At 35.2% G+C, this 22,561-nt stretch overlaps 2 protein-coding genes across 2 annotated transcripts in view; one reads left to right on the top strand and one right to left on the bottom strand.

Annotated features, from left to right (window-relative positions):
- Positions 1-22,561, top strand: part of SPINK5 (serine peptidase inhibitor Kazal type 5) — a 160,625-nt gene that overhangs the window by 53,662 nt on the left and 84,402 nt on the right. The window lies entirely within an intron of this gene.
- Positions 13,069-13,593, bottom strand: LOC119061350 (ferritin light chain-like). The gene has a single exon (XM_037161855.2). The coding sequence runs from the start codon at positions 13,591-13,593 to the stop codon at positions 13,069-13,071; it is 525 nt and encodes a 174-aa protein (XP_037017750.2).

Raw genomic sequence — 22,561 nt, 5'->3', positions numbered from 1 at the left:
ATTCAATAATATGACTTAATTGCCAAGTCAGCTTCTTGTTGACCTGAGTTAATGCATTTCTGAATAATTTCATTTCAGAGAATATCTTTAGCTCATAGAAGAATATTGTGTTTAATTTCTTAGGACAGGGTATTTAATTTTAAGAAATTTAGAGATAATGCCTTTAAAAATCCCCATACTTTTCTCATGTTAGTATTAAGTGAGCATGTTTTGTCCAAGGCTAACAAACAGCTTTGGGTTTTGGTAACTAAGCCATATTTAATAATTTAATAATGCCAAAGACCAGGGAAAACTAAAAAGGAGCTGATTGGTTTGGTCAAGCCACTTTCTTATCCCAGATCCTTGTGTTTTTCACCATGGCCTTCTCTCCATCTCAGTTGACCCTTAGTTCTGCTTTTGTGGTTCTTTTTTCAGAACTCCTTTTTTTGTGAATTGTGCAACTCTTCAATGGCTCTCTTAGGATATTCGAAAGGTCTCTTTATTTCTCTAAACTCTCAACCCATCCTCTTTTTGCCATTACTCTTTTCTTCAGCAACATTGTGATCCTTAAACTTGAATTGTCCATGTTTTTGTTCAAGCATTTTCCTCTGCTCCTAATGACTCCAATTTTGACTCTGTTTCTACTTCTCAAAACTTAAAGCCTCGTTCAAATGTCACTTCCACTTTGCGGCCTTCCTTAGTTACCTAGCCTGAAATTAGTTTTTCCCTCTGAAATTCCACAGTACTTTTAAAAGAGTAAGATTCCATCAGGTGAAAAAGCAAGGCCCTTCCAGGTAAAAGGACTAAATGGCAAACCAAAAAATAATAATAATTATTATTATATAAAATAATGAATGATATAAATTTAAACATTTACTACATACTTTAAAATTTTAATTTGTACTATAGTTGACATATTATGTTATATTAGTTTCAAGTGTACAACATGGTGGCTTGATATTTACATACCTTTATGACATTATCACCACAATATGTCTGGTATTAATTATAGTAACAGTATTACTAGGAATATATATACATAAACCAAGCTTCATAGAAAAAAAGAATATATAATGAAGACTCATGTATCTGCCACTCATCTTAAGAAGTAGCGTATTATCAAATATATTGAAGCCTTCCTTTTCTCCTCTAAAAAGACTGAATGGTTGTCTTCCCATAGTTGCCTTTTAGGTCTTACAGTTATTAGTTTGTGTGTTTCTGTGTAAGGCTAGACATTCTTACAAATCACATTGATTATTTTTCTACTTCAAGCACTCCAAATATAGCTGGGACTAATGTAGAATTTTTTAATGTGAATTATCAAATAAATAATAAAACAATTATTATTGAATGTATCCCTTGTCCTAGGAACTGTATCAAGTATTAAGGTACTGTGTTGAGAGAAAAGGCTTGGTTCTTGACCTTGTAAAGTTTATAATGTATTGGAAGGTTATCAACAGACATGTAAATAGTAAATTAACAAAATAGCTACAAATATGTAAGTGACATGAAGGAAATTCAAATGGTGCTTTGATAGAAAATAATGAGGGTCTTTATTTTAGATAAAATTTTCATGGAAAACAGTGACATTTAATTTGGAACATGCAGGTTGAAATAAGAAGTAAGTTCTGGGAAGAGTCAGGTAGAAAAAGAACTTTCCAGGCAAAGAAATCAACAAGAATAACATCCCTGAGTTAGGAAAAAGTTTGTGATATCTGAGAAACAGAGAGAAAGGTAAGGCAATCAGAGCCAAGTGAACTGTGAGAACAGCACATTAGGGAGATGAAGAGCTAGGTGAATATGAGATGGTACAGGTCACTGGGCACAGTAATTTGTATTTTATTATAAATGAAATATGAATCTGTTGGATGGTTGCTAAGAAAGAAAACACATAATCTGATTTTATTTAGATCTTTGGCCTTAAGCAATCTGCTTTATCTCTCTGAGCCTTGAACCTCATGGAGTCACTGTGAAGATGAAATTAATGTGTGTAAAGCACTATGTATTATTATTATGATTATGTTTTTTTAAATAAGGCAGTCTTGCTGTGTATAAACAATAAATTGGAAGGGAGTTATAGGTTAGGAGTGAAAGTTCTCAAACTACTTAAGATTTCAAAAGTTAGGTGAGAAACCTTGGCAGCCTGGCCCAAGCAAGGGTCATAGTAGAGGTGTAGAGAATGTCATGTTGGTTTGTGATGATCAGAAGGTGGATCTTCAAGACAAGATGATAGGTTTTATGTGACAGTTGAGAGAAGTGGAAAAATCAAGGTCCATTTCTAAGTTTCTGGCATCATTGATTGGAGGAATGGTAGTGTAATTTACTATAATAGGGACAGACGCAGGTGAGGGTCAAGTTTGGGTGGGGAAAGTCAAGAATTATGTCTTTAATTAATAAAAGCAAGGAAGCAAGTATACAAGCATTGGTAAAGAAGATAATACAGGCATGAATTTGGGATTTTATGAATAGAATTGGTAAGAAGTCAAAAATGACTTGTCAGTTTCTTGCTGTGGGTGGGGAAGCTCTAATTATAAGAAAAAAGCAGAGGAGACTTGGGTGTGAGGACAAAATACTGAGTTTGTTTTTAGGTTTGTGAGTAATAATGACTGACAGAGAGTTAGTTCGAAGTTTGGATCAAGAGGGAGATTGAGGTGGGAGATAAATATTTGGAGTTAACCTCATGTAGCTGAAACTTAATGACTCAGAAATTAAATCAAAACACATCACATTTAAGAGGTAGGCTGCGAAGGAAAGGAAATCAAGTAAATGAGATATAGAAAGAAAATTCTGTATGATACAAGCATATCTGAAGAGAGTAGCACCAATAAAATAAAAAGCAGAGACAGTTCAGAGAAAAATGTAGTAATCATGTCAAATTTTGATATGAAGTTATAGTAAAACATTTTTAAACAGCTAATGCTTAATAATTTGCAGCAAAATTGTGGGAGAGATGCTAAATTAGATTTGGTGAAAGGTAAAGGAATAAATGAGAGTCAAGGAAGTAGAAGCCATAAGTAGACATTGACTTTTATTTTCTTTTTTAAATTTTTATTGAATTTATTGGGTGACATTGGTTAATAAAATTATACAGGTTTCAGGTGGGCAATCCTATACTACATCATTGTATATTATATTGTGTCTTTGCCACCCAAAGTCAAGTCTCCTTCTGTCACCATTTTACCCTCCCCTTTACTCACTTCTTCCTCCCACCCCTACCCCCACACTGCCCATTATAGAAGCTTGGCAAGATGGGAGGCAGGGAAAAATTTGGGGAGCAATATGCAAGAGAAAGATAAGAGACATATGTGGGTTAAAGGGAAAACATCCTGTCGTAGTGACAGTACTATAAAGAAATGTGACAAGGCAATGCACTAAAGATGTGGGAGTACATGAGATATGGAGAAGGAGTGGGAGATCAGATGTGGGGAATTGTCATCTTTCTCCTGAGGCCAGATGGAGAGAGGATAGGTCAGCTGAAGTCATAGACATATTTTGAAGTGGACAAAAGAATAGTAAATTGAAATTAATGGCCTTTTTTATAACATTAAGGAGGGTAATGTTAATTTTCATTCAATAAATATTCCTTTGCTCCTGATTTTGTCAGGCACTCTGTTAGGGGCATTCTTGTGAATATGCCATGCATACAGAACTGAGGCACAAAGAAGTTAAATGGCCTCAGGTCATACAGAGAGTAGGTAGAAGCATTGGAATACAAAATACATGGGGCTGAATCCAAGCTTAGTTTCTTAAATATAAGTTATGTCCCACTTGAAAATAGCTGATCTTTGTCAACTAGATTTGGAATTTTGCAGAGAAGTGATAGAAGTTCAAGAGTATGTGGTAGTGAAAATAAGATAGTACCTGATATTTGAGCATTACATTTAGGTTGGAATAAAGAGCCAAGCTAAAAATGAATATTTAGCTAGAGGAAGGGGAGAAGGGACCTCGCAGATAGTGATTGTGAGGGGTGAGGTGAGTGGAAAAGTTAGAGAGTGGGAAAGATAGAAAAAAAGTGATCTGATCAGAAAGGGAACATTTAGGTTTTGCATTTGGGACCAAAAGAATTCCATGTAATGGTGAGGGCTAGGGTGTGGCTATATTCTGTAGATTCTTAAGGTAGAAAATTCCATACAGAATCCTTATTGAGAACACTCAGAGAACACAGAATTTGAGGGATAAAATCATGCAGGGCAAATAAACCCACACACCTTAATAAAATCCAGAGGCTATAATTCTTTTATACAGTTGTCAAAGTTCAGTTAAATTATGTAGATTATTTTTTTCAAGAAGGGAAAATACATGTTTAGAATATTTTCCCCCAGACATGGATAAGTCATATGAAGGGTAAATTCTCAATCATTCAGAAATCTTGGACTTCCGCCAAGATGGAGGTATAGGTGGAGACGCCGTGCTTCCTCCCACAACCAAGTTGAGAGACAACAAAATATTAGCAACAGAAAACACAGCAAGAACACAGAAATTGAACTTTTCGGAAGTCTGATAACAACAAATTCTTCAGCCTGACCGGTAAGAGGGGCAAAGCCAGCAGCTGGCAGAGCGGGGTTGCACAAGAAAACCCAGTCAGACGGACTCAGGAGTATGGATCCCAGGTGTGGGGTTGCAACAGGCAGACCCAGTGACCCACACAGTGAGTGACCCAGTGAGCGACCCAGTGAGTGACCAGCGTACCCAGCGAGGGTGCAGGGCGGTGGGTTTACTGTGGTCCCGCATTCGTGCACAGATAGACCAGTGAGGGAGTGTGTGGTGCAACCACAGGACCAAGCAGGCCCCAGCTGCGAGAGGCAGCAGAGGGAGACACCATTTCCCCGCTCTGGCCCCGCCCCCACATACAGCGTCACAATCCAACAACCTGGGAGGCCCCGCCCTGGTAAACACCTAAGGCTCAGCTCCTCATAATTAACGGGCGTGAACAGACCAAAAATGGCTCAAGAAGATCTCAAAGCCCCAGAGCCCATAAATCTAAGCAATGAAGAAATAGCAAAACTTTCAGATGCACAGTTCAAAACACTGGTGATCAGGATGCTCACAGAACTGGTTGATTTTAGTCACAAAGTAGAGGAACATATGAAGGCTAAACTAATTGAAATGAAGGGAATTGCACAGGAAACTAATAGTGATGAAGAGGAAACTGAGTCTCAAATCAAGGAAGTGAACCAGAAGGAAGAAAATAATGGCCAAACAGGAAAATATGAAGAAACAATAATTTAAAAAAATGAGAAGAGACTTAGGAACCTCCAGGACATCTTTAAACTCTACAACATCCTAATTATAAGGGTACCAGAAGGGGGAAAGGAATAGCCACCAGTGGAAAACTTATTTGAACAAATAATAAAGGAAAATTTCCCCAATCTGGCAAAGGCAATAGACTTTCAGGAAATCCAGGAAGCTCAGAGAGTACCAAAGAAGTTGGACCCAAGAAGGAACACACCAAGGCACATCATCATTACATTAGCCAAGATTAAAATGAAGGAGAGAATCCTAGAAGCAGCAAGAGATAAGGGGACAGTCACCTACAAAGGAGTTCCCATCAGATTGTCAGCTGATTTCTCAAAAGAGACATTACAGGCAAGAAGGGGCTGAAAAGAGGTATTCCAAGTCATGAAATCCAAAGACCTACAACCAAGATTACTCTATCCAGCAAAGTTTTCATTTAGAATGGAAGGGCGGATAAAGTACTTCTCAGATAAGATCAAATTCAAGAAGTTCATCGTCACCAAGCCCTTATTATATGAAATGCTAAAGGGACTTATCTAAGAAAAAGAAGATAAAAAATATGAACAGTGGAAGGACAGCAAACTCACAATTATCAACAACCACACCTAAAACAAAAGCAAACTAAGAGGACAGCTAGATCAGGCACAGAACCATAGAGATGAAGATCACATGGAGGGTTAGCAACAGGGGAGTGAGAGAAGGAGAAGGGGGGAGAAGGTACAGAAAATAAGTAGCATAGATGGTAGGTAGAAAATAGATAGGGGGAGGGCAAGAATAGTATGGGAAATATAGCATCTAAAGAATTTGAGACACATGGTCATAAACTAAAGTGGGGGAATGGTGGGGGAGGGGTGTGTAGGGTGTAGGAGAATGAAGGGGGGAAATGGAACAACTGTAATGGCATAATTAATAAAATATATTAAAAAAGAAATCTTGACCATATTGAGGAACTCATCCTCTATAATATTGGCTTACTGATATCACTTTATTTAGCAGTAATCCCTTTATCTTTATGCTCACTAAATGTGCTGGCCCCAGTGGTTTAACTGATTCTTCCATTATACTTGGCCAAGATGGCTGTGTGTCTGTAAGGTATAGTGCCATTAAGTTCAAGAGTTTACAGATTCCCAAGAACAGTCTCTACTCTTGGTGATATCTCAGTTGAGCTTCCCTTCTGTTGAGTTTGTTTAGTTCTTCCCTCCTTCAGATAACATCTCATGAAAATTCCCACCCACATTCTGCCAGAGAGTCCCAGCTGCTTCCTTTCTACTCAGATATTTTTGATAGCTCTAAATATACCTTCTGTCATCTAGTTTTTCTGTCTTCCTGATGCAGGTAAAATTTCTCAGGTAATAAGAGCAATAACAAATCTATGTGTGGTAGTTTTTAAATGCTTCCATAAGCACACTTTTCTCTTCACTCCAAATAATAAGGCTGAAATTATTTTCAATTGACTGACTGATGAAAGAAGCCACATGATTTGTCCAAGTTTGTTTCTCCTAGTAAGTAAAGGTGACCAGTATGAGAACCTAGGTCTTCTGAAGTCAAATCTCTTCCCCAAGATTTTCATCATTTTGATGAAATATGGAGTATTAGAGTTGGAAGAAAATTTCAGGTATCATTAATTGAAACTTTCCATTTATTGCTAATATCCCATCCTCAATATCCTTGCAGAGGTATATTACCTTTTGAGGTAGGTTTGCCCATCTTGGATTATTTGCTTTTCCTTGTAATGAACTAATATTGGTCTACTCATGATTTCTATCTATGGGTCCCAGTTCACCTTCTGTAGCCACACACTCTGAAGGAATCAGGACCCACTTTCCCCAGACAACCTTTTAGCACTTCCAGAAAGTCTTCCTGAAAAAAACCCACATACCTTAATAAAATCCAGAGGATATAACTTTTTTATGCAGTTGTCAAAGTTAGGTTAAATTATATAAGTTATGTTTTTTCAAGAAGAGAAAATATATGTTTAGAATATTTTCCCCTGGATATGGATAAGCCAAATAAAGGGTAAATTGTCAATCATTCAGAAATCTTGACCATATTGAGGAACTCATCCTCTATAATACTGGCTTACTGATATAACTTGATAACAGTGATATTAGTAAGCCAATATTATTTCTGAAAATAGAAAAAAAATGCCACTTTTTTCCTGTTAGTTTAGAGGACTTACTTTTCAGGCTCTTTCTATAGAAATAAACCTTCTCTAAATCCATCTTATTTCATTAACCATATTTCTAACTCATGGAATCTGCAGTTGAGTACAGCACTTTAGACATGTTCTATTCAGTTGACTGGAGCACAATGCATCTATCACCTCCTTTGTTCCAGTGATGTGCTACTATGAATAGTACCAAGGCCACATGGACTTTTTGCGGTAGACACTGGTGATTCCTGTTGAGCTCAGAATCAATTAGAAGTTGGATAATTGAGTTTCTTGTGATAATCCTATAGTAATTATACCTTTAAACCTACAGATCTGATAAAGCTTATCAAGAATTTTATGGTAGAAATTGCTGAGCTAGGAAGGGTGACATTTAGAGACTCTGAAGTTTAAGAGTTGGAACATTATGTTTCATTTACATGAACTATGGTAATTACAGGTAGTACCCATTACTTGTTTTAAAATATTTTTTTTATTTTTAGAGAGAGGGGCAGGGAGGGAGAAAGAGATGAAGAGAAACATCAGTGTGTGTTTGCCTCTTGCACACCCTCTATGGAGGACCTGGCCTGTAACCCAGGCATGTGCCCTAACTAGGAATGGAACCAGTAACCCTTTGGTTCACAGACCCATGTTCAATCCACTGAGCTACACCAGCCAGGCCATTATTAATTTTATTATTTTCTTAATTTGATTATAAGTCCAACTTGTTAACAATGTTTTATATTTCTCCATTTTCTGTATTTCTTATTTTTAGGTTTTAAATTTAAACAAAATTATTCTGCTCTAAATGAAAAATTAAACTTTTGATTCAGTCAACCACTGTAACAATTATCCTAGCATCCCTTATATCAAGTCACTCTTCCCCCTCCAAAGTTAGAATCTATTTATCATCACTAATGCTGACTTTTAAAAATTCGTATTGTTCTACTAAAATAAACACAATGTGTATATAGGAGACTTTTAATTAGGTTCTCCAAACAGAATATACTTGTTTAACCTGCATTTCTTCATACCCTCTTCCAGTCATTGCCTTTATCAAGGGTGACCACTCTTTTGATTCTTTTTCTTTAAATTTTATTTAGTTATTTTTCAAGTACAGTTTTTTGTCTATTTCTCCCATCCCAGCACCCGCCCTGCCCTGTGCTCCCCACCTCCCTCCCATTTCCACCCCTCTTAGTTCTCGTCCCTGTGTCCTTCCTATTTGTTCCTCCAAATCCCTCCCCTTTTTCCCCCTTAAATTCCCTTCCCTCTCCCCTCTGGTCACTGTCCCTGATTCTTGATGCCACTAAGTAGTTTTGCCTTTTGGTGAATTTTATATAAATGAAATTATATGGTATTTCACTTTTATGTTTCATTTTTTGTGAAATGTCACATTTATGACATATAAATTGGTGCTTGTATTTATAGATTGTTTGATTTCATTGCAATATAGCATTCCATTATGGGAATGTACCACATCCATTCTAGAGCTAATGGACACACGGGGAGTTTCTATGTTTTGGATATTAGGAATATTGTTGCTATAGACATTCTGGTATGTGTATTTTGGTGACATATGTGTGCATTTCTGTTGGTAATCAAGAGTAGATCTATTGGGTCAAAGGGTATGTATCTATTCAGATACTACCAAAAAGTTTTCAAAGTGTTTACATTAATTTACAATTCACAGTGTTTAAAAATTCTGGTTGTTCCATATGCATATTGCCACAACATTTTTTGTCTTATTTATTTTAGAAAATCTGGTAGGTGTGAAATTATAACTCACTGTGATTTCACTTTGCATTTTTCTTGTGACTAGTTATATTAATACCTTCTCATGTTTATCAATCATCTCCATATCTTTTTTGTGATATGTGTTCACAAAATATTTTAAAATTTTCTATATTTAGAATATTTTAAAAATTGTGTTGACTTTTTTCTTATTCATTTATAAATTTGTATATTAGTTATTGAATAGATGCATTGCAAATATCTTTAAATCCTGTCAGCTGCGTTTGCCATGTCCTAAAGATGTGTTAGTGACCTAAGTTTATAATTTTAATATGCTCCCATTTATCTTTTAAAAAATATGGTTAGCAATTTCTTTAAAAATTTAACTTCAATGTCAGGAGGAAAATTTCCTGTGTTTTCTTAAAAACTCTATTGATTTACCTTTCACATTTTAATCTTCAATTTGAAATTGCTTTGTCTGGGTATGGGTATATATTCATTCCTGCTTTCATGTCTCATTCAGCACCGTTTTTATAAAAGACCTTACCTTTCCCAATATAGCATTACTGTTCAATGTTACCTTTTTCATAAAGCAGTTTACTATCAATATTTGGGTCTATTTCTGGATTTCATTTTGTTCCATTGGTCATTTTGTCTATTCTTGCACCAACAGTATGCTGTCTTAATTACTTTACCTTTAAAATAGGTCTCTGTATTTGGTTATATTGGCCTGCTAGCTGTGTTCTTACTCAGGATAGCCCCAGCTCTTCCCACCCTTTGAAATTTCATAGGTAATATAAATTCAGCAACACATTTTCTTGCTAGAATTTTGATTGCTATTGAGTTGAAGTTATATTTTATATTTGGAACAATAGAAATGTTTATAATATTTAGTCATGTTACTCATGTATTTCTCCATTTATTTCAGTATTTCTTTATTTTTTTCGAATATGCTCCATAGTTTTCAGTGTAGAGGTTTTGCATATCTTTCATATTTATTTAGAAAATTTTAATGTTTCTGATGCTGTTGTAAATGGCATCATATTTAAATTTTGTTTATTGCTGGTTTACAAAGTGATAATTGATTTCTTTATTATCTTGTGTTCAGCAATCTTATTTAATAAAAAAATAAAAAGAATAAATATGCATATTTATTCTACTATATTATTTATAAATTCTTTTGGATTTTTGTGCACACAACTGGATTGTTGATGAATAAGTACAGTTATATTTCTTCCTTTATAGTTCTTACATCTCTTATTTCCTTTTCTTGCCTTGTTATGTTGACTAGGACCACCAATAGTATAGCAATGAATACAAATGGTATTAACAGAAATTTTTCCTTCAGTTTTCTACTCTAAGTGAAAGTTTTAATATTTCATCATTGAGAACAATGGCGCTTCACTTTCATTTCCATATTTTTTTATGAGATTATAGTTTGCTGACTGTTTTTTAACATATTAAAGTTTGTCAAAGGCTATTTCTGTTGTCTAATCACATGGGTTTATTTCTTTTCTTTGCTAATATGACAATAATATTGATTTTTGTTTTTTGAATATTACACTACTCTCACATACCTGGAGAAAGCCCATTTAGTTTGATATATTTCTCTCTCTCTGTCTTTCTCTCTCAATCTCTTTTCCTGTCTCCTCCTGCAGACATACATGCTCTTATCATGTTAAGGTTTTTTGTATCTATGTTCATGTAAGAGGTTTATATCTAATTTTCTTTCCTTGCAGTGTCTTTGTTAGTTTTAGAATTAATGATACACTGGCTTCTTAAACAGAGTTAGGACAGAGTTAGGGATTGTTTCCTATTTTTTTGTGGACCCTTCCAAACAACAGATTCTATTTTCTTAATACATGTCAGATGATTTTGTTTTTTTTAACTTATTCCTCTGTCATATTTCAAAGATTATATTTTCTTAAGAATTTTTTATTTCATAAAATTGTAAATTTGGTAGCATATAGTTCTTCACTATATATTTTTGCCATTCATAAAATATTTTGTGACTTCCTATTTTTGATTTCTGATGTTGATAATTTGCAGCATTTTATCTTTTTTTCCTTGATCAGTTTTTCTAGGAGGTTTCCTATTTCATGAAACTTTTCAAAGAAACAATGTTTGGTTTGGTTGAATTGTTTTGCTGTTCATTTTTTTTTCTATTTCACTTATTTGCCCTATTCTCTTCATTATTTATTTCCTTTTAATGTCCTTAGAAGTTATTTTCTATTCATTTTCAGGCTTATAGGAATTAAAGCTTAGCTCATTGATTTCTTGCCTTACCTTTTTTAAAATTATGTTTTATTGATTATGCTATTATAATTATCCCAATTTTCCCCCTTTACCCCCCTCCACCCAGCAACTTCTATTCCCTCAGACAATCCCCATACCATTGTTCATGTCCATTGGTCATACTTGTAAGTTCTTTGGCTACTCAATTTCCTATACTGTACTTTACATCACAATGGCTATTTGTTCAAGACTATAAATTTCCTTTTTTCCTTCTTACCTTAATTTCTAAGCAGGAGCCTTTTTCTTACCCAGTTAACATAATTTCTACTTTTTTGTGAATTTCTGATTTGACCAATGTATTACTTAGAGTTTTTTTTTATAGGTGGTTGGGTTTAGTGTTATCTTTATTATTTTAGTTATATTTAAATATTTTCATTTATAACTTGCATGCACTAAGGTATGAATATCATAAATGAATAGTTTGATAAATATATATTACCTATTCTTGTACATAATACAAATGAATTCATGTAATATACTTAGTTTTTGGTGTCTGGCTTCTTTTATTCAATATAATGTTTTTGAAGTTTATGTATTTGGATGGATGGATAGATGAATGTATGGATGTTACTATTTATTTCTGAGTAGTATTATATTATATTATATGAATATATGGTGCTACTGTTGATTGATATTTGAATTTCTCTGGGGATGTTATGATAATCTAGATTTTTGTATGGATCTTTTAGTGGACATAATGCATTTCTACTGACATTATACCCAGAAGTTTTCAGGATGTGTCATAGGATAGGCAAATATTTGGTTTCAGGAGGAGTTGCTAAATAGTTTTCTAAATGGTTGAACCAATTTATACTCCTGCTAGGGATGAATAAGAGTTCAAGTTGTTCAGTAAACTCCCCAATACTTGACATTGTCAGTCCTCTTAATTTTAGCTCTTCTGGTAGGTGTATGGAGATATCTCACTGTGATTTTAATTTGTATTTATCCAATTAATTACTATGCTTTTACCTTTTGATATGCATATTAGCCTCTTGAATATATTTTTAAAGTGTTGTTCAAGTCTTGTGCCCACTTATTAACTGAGTTGTTTTTCTTTTTTTTAAAGTTCACTCTTCATTTCTTTTGGTCTGTTTTTCTACCCTTGCACCAAATTAATGTTGTCTTATTACTGTATCTGTCTAGAAGGTCCTAGAATCTTACAATTTAAATCCTTGAATTTTATTCTTCTTTAATATCGCTCTGGCTAGTCTATGTACTTTGAATTTATATATAAACTATATTATAACTGGTTTTATTCTATTTTATTTTCCAACTAGTTATTGCAACTGTATAGAAATGCCACTGGCTTTTTTCCTCAAAAAACATTATTATTTCCATTTTTTTAATTTTATTTAGTTATTTTTCAAGTACAGTTTTTTGTCTATTTTTCCCATCCCAGCCTCCCCCGCCCCTTGCTCCCCACCTCCCTCCCATTTCTACCCCCCTTAGTTCTCGTCCCTGTGTCCTTCCTATTTGTTCCGCCAAATCCCTCCCCCTTTTTCCCCTTAACTTCCCTTCCTTCTCCCCTCTGGTCACTATCCCCTTGTTCTCTATTTCCATTTGGTCCAATGCATGGGAGAGGATTCCAGGGTGGGGTTCCAGGGATAGGCTCAGGCAAAAGCCAGATAACATGGAAATGCAGAGGGGCCCCTCAAAGTCTTCTGGCCTCCAAAGGTTTCTTAATCATGCTTGATGGTTAGCCTTTTGAAGAGACACTCCCCCATCTCAGCTTGGGGGCTGGCCAGCCTCCAGATGTTAGTCAGGTGGTCACCCATCTTCTTGAGGAGCTTCATCTCCTCATCCAAGAAGAGGTTCTCCAGGAAGTCACAGGGATGAGGCTCTGTGTGGGTGGAACCCAGGGCAGGCAGATCCAAAAGGGCCTGTTTCAGGTTTTTCTCCAAGGCCAAGCCTGCTTCCATGGCATCCTGGCTTTCACTCCACTCATCTTGGGAAGGCTCTGCCACATTCTGGAGAAGAATGTGGCCCCTACACCAGTTTTGCAGCTTTAAGAGATGCTCAGAGCCCTCACACTTCTTCTCAGCTAACTCTTGGAAGAAGTGGCCCACACCCTGCAGAGCCATATGGTCATCATAAAAATAGAATCCCAGAGAGAGGTAAGTGTAGTGAGCCCACAGATGCAGGTTGGCCGGGCGGTTAATGGCAGCCTCCCCGCCAGAATAATTCTGAAAAATTTGGAACCTCATGGTTGTTTGACAATGAAGAATTAAGGTTAAAAAAATGGTGTTGGCTGGTCTTGGAGGCTGAGGATGGCTGAGGTGGTTTTGAAGGTGGTGACTAGAAATGAGGACAGAGGGTAGGTGGAAAGAAGAGGCATCCCTAGGTCTGTTCAGTCCAAACCCTATTGAAGCAAGAAAAGGCCCCAGGACCACCAAGGGCACTGTCCCACTGGCTTTTGTATATTGACCTTGAATCAATAACCTTGCTAAATTAACCTGATTATTGATCAAGTTTGTTTTATCTTTTATTTAATGCTTTATGTCCACAATCATGTCATATGTGGGAAAAAAGATGGTTTTACAACTCTTTCCAATACATTGTAAACTTCTTTTAAATTTTGTCTAGAACTTATTTTTATAATGATGAACAGAAGTGGTGATAGCTAATATACCTTTTTGCTTTCTTACTATAGAGGACAAATAGTCATATTTCACTATTGAATATGACATTCTTTCAAGTTTTTTTAGATATTGTTTTTTCAGAGGTTTTAGAAGTATCCTATAGTCTTGTCTTCCAGCTTAATAATTCTTTTGTTTTAGAGATTTTATTTATCTATTTATAGAGAAAGGGGAAGGGAGGGAGAAAGAGAGGAAGAGAAACATCAATGTGTCAGAGATACATTGATTGGTTGCCTCTATCACACCCCTCGCTGGGGACCTGGCCCACAACCCAGGCATGTGCCCTGACTGGGGTTTAAACTGTCTGCATTTTGGTTTACAGACCAGCACTCAATCCACTGAGCCACACCAGCCAGGGCTAATAATTCTTCATTTGATTTTATCTACCAGTTTGATAACCTCATATGTTCTTTCTTCAGTTCCAAAATTTCATTTGATTAATTTTAAAGCTATTTTTTGGTTAAATTCCTCATACAGTCATCTATTCTATCCATGTTTTCTTTCATATCTGAATTTATTAATGACAGTTAACTAAATTACTTGATAATCACAATATCTGAATCTTTTTCACATCTGCTTCTTAGCTTTTGTTTTGCATATTTCTACTCTTGATCATTGTTTATATTTTTTCCTTGCCACTTTGTTTGTCTAATATTTTTATAGTATTTTGGACACAGCGTATAATATAATCATAAGGCCTCTATCCAGATGGTGGTATTTTCTACCAGAACTGTCCAACCCCTACTTTTTTTTGCTTAGATGAATAGGATGAGAGCCTGACCACAGCAATCCAATCAGGGGTAAAGTTCTTTGGGAATAAGCAGTTTCAATAAAACTCAGTCCATGTCTGGATCCATGTCTGGACTTTTGATTGAGAGACTGTTGGGTATGTGCCTTGAAAGACGATGGTAGGAGTCAAATTCTGTCCTTCAGAGATTACTAATTTAATATTTTTTGTGGTCAGAGAAAAATTCTTTGCATGATTCAGATGCCTATGAATTTGTTGAGATTTTTTTCATAGCCAATAATATGATCCATCTTGGTGAATGTTCCATGTGAATTTAAAAGAAAATGTGAATTCTTCTCTTGCTGAACAGTGTTTTGTAGCTTAATTAGGCCAAGGTGGTGGTAATGTTAATGTCATTTGTATTCATCATGATTTTTCATTTGCTTATTCTAGATATTACTAAAAAATTATTTAGATTTTCAAGTTTAATTGTGATTTGTCTATTTCACCTTAGATTCTATCAATTTTTGGTTCATGTATTTAATACTCTGTTGTTAGGCGCACAAATATTTAACATTATGTAATCTTCATAGTTTCTTTTTCTTAATGCTTCTTTATTTCTGGTTCTGAAATCTACTTTGCCTGATATTAATATAGCCACAATGGGTTGCTTTTGATTGATACTTGTACTGTACATATTTTCCCATCCTTTTACACTTAATCTGTTTTTCTACTTAAAGTGAAATTTGCTATAGATGCTACATAGTTGGGTTTTCATTTTTTATTCAATCTGAATATCTCTACTTTAACTCGGATATTTAGACCAGTTTCATTTATTATACATATTAATAATATTGGATTTGGGTATACTATCTTACTGTATATTTTGTTTTTTATCTCTTGTTTTTTGTCCCATTATTCTCCTATCCCTATTGTTTTTGGATTGAGTAGTTCTCTATTATTCTATTCTAATTTCAACATTGCCATTTAGTTATACCTCTGAAAAATTTTTATGTTTTATTCATGTTTAGAATATACTTTTTAATTTTTTGCCATTAAATATTATGACAACCATTTATTATGTAATAACCTTATAGTAGTATATTTTAAGTTTCTTTCTCTAATCATTTGTACCATTGCAGTTATATGTTTCACTTCTTCATATGTAATGAACCCCCAAATATATTTAACTATTTATACCTTAGCATATAACATCTTTTAAAGTTGTTAATATAATAAATAATGTTTAAATTTGGTAGTAAAAATGAAATATCATCTGTTTTCATTTATTTTTATTTGAGGTATCATTGACTAAGACATTTTTCCTTATTCTTGAAGAATATTTTCTTATTCTTTCCTTATTCTTCTTCTCTATAATACAATCTGTTTTGTGAGATTTTAAGAAATATTCCAATCTAATGAGAATTTAGTGTTTAAATTATTTTAGAAATGTATATTTTGTTTTTTTCCTAGGAATTTCATATGTATATTAGCACTTGAAGGAGGTTCTGCAGTGAAGTAACATTGTTTAATTTGCTTAAACCAAGATTGACAAACCACATTTGACCCTAAAAAGCTTTTCTCCATCATTATAAATACTTAGTCTTCTATAGAACTTATTTTGAAGATTAATGTTACAGAATATACAAAAGGTTTTTTATTTATATTGTTCATAAGTTCAGAAAGGTTAAATGATTTATTATATTTTATTCAATCATCCTTTCACACACACATCCTTAGAAATAAATTGAATGGCTACGGTGTGCCAGACATTGTAATTCACATAAATAATAGTAAAGTTGATTCCTGAATACAAATTTTCTGGCTTCAAAATCAGTACTCTTTCTACTATGCTTTCTCTATGGGATTATTTATACAATTAGTACTATAGAAATGTATTTATATAATGTCAGTTATTTCTAAGACAATATAGCATGAAATATAAAATCCAAACTTAGCTTTTGTTTTGTTCCAGGATCCTGAGTGAATTCCCTGCCCCTCAGAGCAGTTTTCTACCTTCACATCCTAAATGTAACTCTGAATGCACCACAACACAGTCTCTGGGTGCCAATCAATAAAAGATGAGGTTCAGACATGCATTTTAAAATAGAGACAGTTATATAGTTTTTCCCTTTAATAAGCTTCATTCAATTTATTATTTATTTATTTATTTATATTAAAACATTACATGGTAGCCATGTAGTCTTTTGTGTCTGGCTCTTCTTACTCCACATAATATCTTTGAGATTTATCCAAGTTGCTACCTTACATTTAATACCAATAGGACTTCAGTTTCTCAATCTATGCAATGAAAGGGTTGGGCTGGATGAACTCTAAAGGATTTTTGAGTTGTGACAATAAGTGAGACACTCTTCCCACTGATTTGCAAGAATTAAAATGCAGGAATTCTGACCTGTGTCGGTTGTCATGATACCACAACAATACTGGGAATGACAGTTTTGAATGTGTAATCCTGTGACAGCATTGACATTGCACATCTGAGCCGGAAACAATTCTATGAACCTGTATTCTCTCTCAGGATGCCCTCACTGATGTCTGCTTCTCAGAGGCAGCATTCTTCCTGTGTGAATTACTAACTCGAATTGCTCATATTACAATTCAAAAAGCCATCGGTTAACCGGCTTAACATAGGACTTGTGAAAAGCACCACACCATGTGTGTGGTGCTTAAGTAGCTCATGGTGTTAGGAAAACTCATATTCAAATCTCCTAACAATGTGACCTTGGGCTTCATGTCTACCTATGTGACCCTGGGCAAGTCAGTCTCAGACGCCCCAAGTCTGACCTGGAAGCGGAGATAATGATAGCTACCTCACAGGATTGTTATGAAGAACCAGACGAGGTAATGCATGCAAAGTGCTCGGAGTGCCTGGAATATGGGTAGTGCTTTGTCACAGATAGCTGTTCCTGCTGTCACTTCTTGTCAGCAGTGCGTCATCCAGTGGCCCTGTGACTGCAATGTCTCATTGAGATTCCCTTTCTCTGCCAATCCTGTTTGTTTGCCTTTGCTGGGACAAATGTGGGTAGAAGCAGTGAGGAGAGAATAGCCACTGAATTTTTAATCAGCCCCATGTAAAGGGAAACTTTCAGCAGTGAATGGAGTGGGCCAGTTCAGTGAGAAGGACAGTAGGGCTCTAGGGGATGGAAAACGGGTTCTGACAACTTCGTTAGCCATAGAACATTTCCTTAGCTGATGGTAGTAACTAAATCCCTTTGGAATAAACAAAATAGTGATTTTAAAGTGTGTGTTCTTTATTGAAGACTTGTTGTACCACTTACTCTCAAATTCCTCCAGCTCATCAAGAGGAATTTCCTTATGTGTGAAAGCACTATAACATGCAAATTAAGAAGGGCTGGGTCTGATGAATCCGGTTTGAGTCCCAATGTTGCCATTAACAGTATCTGTAAAATATCAAACAAGTTAATTTCTCTACTCATTGGCTTTCTGATCTGTAAAATGCCTTGTTAGTTGTTATGAAGATTGGTTAAGTTTAGAACACTTTTGATAGTGCCTGGCATAGTAATAAGTCTGCAAATGTTAGCTCCTAGTCACAAATTGGTATAATGATACCATACCTAGGTCTTTAGGTTGTTAAGGGTCTTTACATGAGTGTAGGTCAGTTAAATGACTGATACACATTTCAATGATAATTCAGATAAATATAGTAACTTATACAAAGGATGGCTGGAAACTCGATATTAGAAATTTGGGGAAAAATACAAATCTTTAGCACCAAATTTAATGCATTTATTACTTTTTAAATGGAAGTATAAAGATAATTAAATGGAAAGTCTTATACTTACAATTTATAAGATTTGTGTAAAGGAATACTCTTCTTTTTGCTCTGACATAGAAAAAACCAAGTGGAAATTTTCAAGTCAGACAATAAATAATAACAATGATCATGATAATAATAATAACAATAATTATAAAATACTTTGTCATCAAATAAAGTCTGAGAAGGAACCAAGAGTTCATTCTCAGATGAGGTCTCTGCTTTATGGAGCATATATTCTAATGGGAAAGAGAAAGACTAAAGAAGTAACAGATTAACAGCAACAAAATTTCAAATGATAATGATCCTTCTACAAAGAAAATGAAATACGTCATGTCATGAAAATGACTGGAATTAAGGATGTAATAGATGGAGGGCCTGCTCTAGATTTGGTTGTAAACAAAGATCTGTCTGAAAAAAAATATTTAAGTTGAGTACTATATAGAAGTCAGCCACTCACAAATCTAGGAGAGGGACTTAGGTTAAGTGAAATCCATAAGATCTTCAAGGTATGAAGTGGCAGAGCCTCAAGTCAAACTCGGTTTGTTTTGGCTTTAAAATCCTTACTCTTTCTATAATGGAGAAATAAGAAGACATTTATAAGTCAGGATGTCATCAAGGTCAAAGGACTCACAGATTTCCCTATATTCCAATAGGTAAGCCATAACCATATTACATGGACTTTGAAAAGCAGAGACGAATAACACTCTCTTGATTCTGTGGCTGAGAGGACTCATCAGAAGATTATTATGGATGGGAATCACAGGGCAAGATTAATTTTTTCAAAGTTAAGACTTTATTTTTAGAGTAGTTTTAAGTTCACAGCAAAAAAAAGTTTTCTCATATATCCCCTGCCATATACCCATGCACAGCCTTTGCCATTATTAACATCTTCCACCAGAGGAGTATATTTGTTACAATTGGTGAACCTACATAATAATGACTCAAATTCCATAGTTTACATTATGGATCACTGTTGTGGACTGTTCTACATGGTTTCAGGAATTGTAACTCTACCCCCCATGGCTAAGGATGAGTGAGCAACGACCTCTGGAATGTAAGCCACAGGAGACAAAGCTTGTCTCTGGTAGTAAATGCTGCCTCAGTTTTCTCCCTGCCCCCAAAGTATGGTCAATGTGGTTGACAGGTAAGTCTCCTCACAGTGAGGAGCAACCTAAGCCAGAGGTGATCACTTGGGAGGCCATCATGGAAGGACTCGGGGGGGGCGGAGGGCTGCAACAAAAAGCAAGCAATAGGCCCTTGCCCCCCAGCTATGTGAAATAGCCTGAGTCCCCTTGTCCTCTGGGAGAAGCACTTCCTGGCTCTAATCCACTTAAGCCTGAATACCTGATGGAGAGGGGTGCAGCTCCTTACTTTGCCAGAGCGAATCGCTGGGGGATGGGGAGATTTGGTATCACAAGGAATTTTTCAAAAACCTGTGAAACCTGCTCTGCTAAGAGCGTTTTCATTCATATGTTAAGGGTCCGAGCAGGAAACCCTAAAGTTTCTGCAAACTCCCTTCCTGACAGACTCTGCCTCAGACTAAGCCCTCATATTTCTTTGAAATGTTATCTACTGTTTGATCCTTGTTGCCCTGTATTCCTGTGTATTACAACCCAATAAAAGCCCCTGGAGGAAGGGGCTCAAGGCCTTTCCCCTTTGAGGGATCGGCCACCTCTCCTCCCCAAGCAGATCATGTCTTGGTAGTGTTTATTTTCATCTGTGGTGGCCTGGAGGACTTGTGGGTAAAGTTGCCCCCACAGTTCACTCTTTGTGTGGTACCTCCTATGAGTTTGGACAAGTGGTTAATGACATATATCCATCATTATGGTATTACACAAAGTATTTTCACTGCACTAAACACCCTCTGTGCTCTAATTAACACCCCTTATCTCATCTCCCACCTCCTGGCAACCACCGAGCTTTTGACTGTCTTCATAATTTTGTCTTTTCAGAATGGCATGTAATTGGAATCCTACAGTATCTAGCCTTTACAGATTGGCTTTTTTCATTTAGAAATGTGCATTTAAGGTTTTTCCATATATATTTATGACTCCACAGCTCATTTCTTTTTACACTGAATAATGTTCCATTGTCTGGGTGTACCATAGTTTATTTGTTCATTCACCCACTGAAGGACATCTTGGTTACCTCCAGATTTTGGAAGTTATGAATAAAGCTGCTACCAACATCTATATGCAGGGTCTTGTGTGGAAATAAGTTTTCAACTCCTTTGGGTAAAGAGTGATATTGCTGGATTGTATAGTGAGATTAGTTTTGTAAAAAAGTGCCAAACTGTTTTCCAAAGTGACTGTATCATTTTTCATTCCTACCAGCAATAATGAGAGTTTCTGTTGCTCCACATTCTCACCAGCATTTTTGGGCTGTCAGTGTTCTGAATTTTGTCCATTCTACAGGAATGTGATGGTATTTCATTGTTGTTTTAATTTGCATTTTCCAGGTGAAATATGATGTGGTACATTCTTTCATATGCTTATTTGCCATCCGTCTATGTTCTTTGGTGAGGTATCCGTTGAGATATTTGCCCTTAAGTTCTTTTTAAATCAAGTTATTGTTTGATTGTTGACTTTTAAGAGTTCTTTGTTCTTTATCAGATAATTTTAACAAATATTTCTCCCAGTCTGTGTCTTATCTTCTCATCTCTTGAAAGTGTTTTTTTTTTTTTTTTTTTGAAGAGCAGAAGTTTTTAATTTTAATGAACTCCAGATTACCAGTTATTTCTTCCATGGATCATGCCTTTCGTGTTGTATCTAAAAAGTCATCACAGTACCTGAAGTCACCTAGTTTCTCTCTTGTGTTATCTTCCAGGGCTTTATAGGTTTGCATTTTAAATTTAGGTCTGTGATCCATCTTGTTACTCTTTGTGACTTATTGATGTGGGTCAAGTCAGTGTCTAATTTTTTTTCCTTCTGCCTGTTCAGTTGTAATTTATTTAAAAGACTCTCTTTGCTTCTCTGTATTGCCTTTACTCCTTTGTCAAAGATCATTTGACATTCTTTATGTGGGTCTATATCTGGGATTTCTGCTCCATTGATGTATTTATCTCTTCTTTGACCAGTACTATATTATCTTCATTACTGTAAGTCTTGATATCAAGTAACATCACTCCTCCAACTTCGTTTTACTCTACCATATGTTGGCTATTCTGTGTTATTTGCCTCTTCATACAAACTTTGGAATCAATTTGTTGATATCCACAAAATAACTGACTGGAATATGGATTGGGATGCATTGAATCTATAGACCAATTTGGAAAAAACTCACAACTTGACAATATTGAGTTTTTCTATCAATGGACATAGTATATCTTTTTATGTATTTAGTTCTGTGATTTCATTTATCACAATAGTCTTTTGTACTTTTCCTCATGTAGGCTGTGTATATATTTTGTTATATATACACCTAAATATTTCATTTTTGTGGGTCTTAATATAAATAATATTGTGCTTTTAATTTTAATTCCATATTTCATTCCTTATTAGTTCCAGGAGTTTTATTATTGATTATTTTGAGCTGTCTATATCATGTCATCTGTGAACAAAGAGAGTTTTATGTTTTTCTTCAAAATCTATATACCTTAATTTTAACAAAACCAATAATAGTTATCATTTATTGAGTAGCTACTAAATCCTAGAAATTTTCAAATATTATCTGATTAATTCTCATGATAACTCTATGAAATAGTTTAATCTCCACCAATGCTCAGAAATTTTAAGGAATTTTCTGATGCTTTCATGGCTGATAATGTTAGCTCTACAACCCAGAACCTGATATGTCTAATATTAAAGCTCATTTTTTTCATTCACCATACTTGCCTGCTTATAAAGTGTTATAGGAATGTAGATCAAACACTTTGCAAGGTTCGAGGTGGTTGGAGGTATCAAATGTAGTAATTAAGGTGAAAGTGTTTTATAACGTCTGGGACCAATATTAATGACAGGAACTATTCTGCATGGGCCAGAGAACATCCATAAGTGTAAACACATTCAAGG

Source organism: Artibeus jamaicensis, unplaced genomic scaffold, assembly GCF_021234435.1.
Source record: "Artibeus jamaicensis isolate MK-2021 breed Jamaican fruit bat unplaced genomic scaffold, CSHL_Jam_final contig_432, whole genome shotgun sequence".
Lineage (NCBI taxonomy): Eukaryota > Metazoa > Chordata > Mammalia > Chiroptera > Phyllostomidae > Artibeus > Artibeus jamaicensis.
This window is presented reverse-complemented; position numbering and strand designations above follow the sequence as displayed.

Coding starts and splice junctions, on each gene's coding strand:
- LOC119061350 (XM_037161855.2), bottom strand. CDS start 13,593: ATGAGGTTCCAAATTTTTCAGAATTATTCTGGCGGGGAGGCTGCCATT.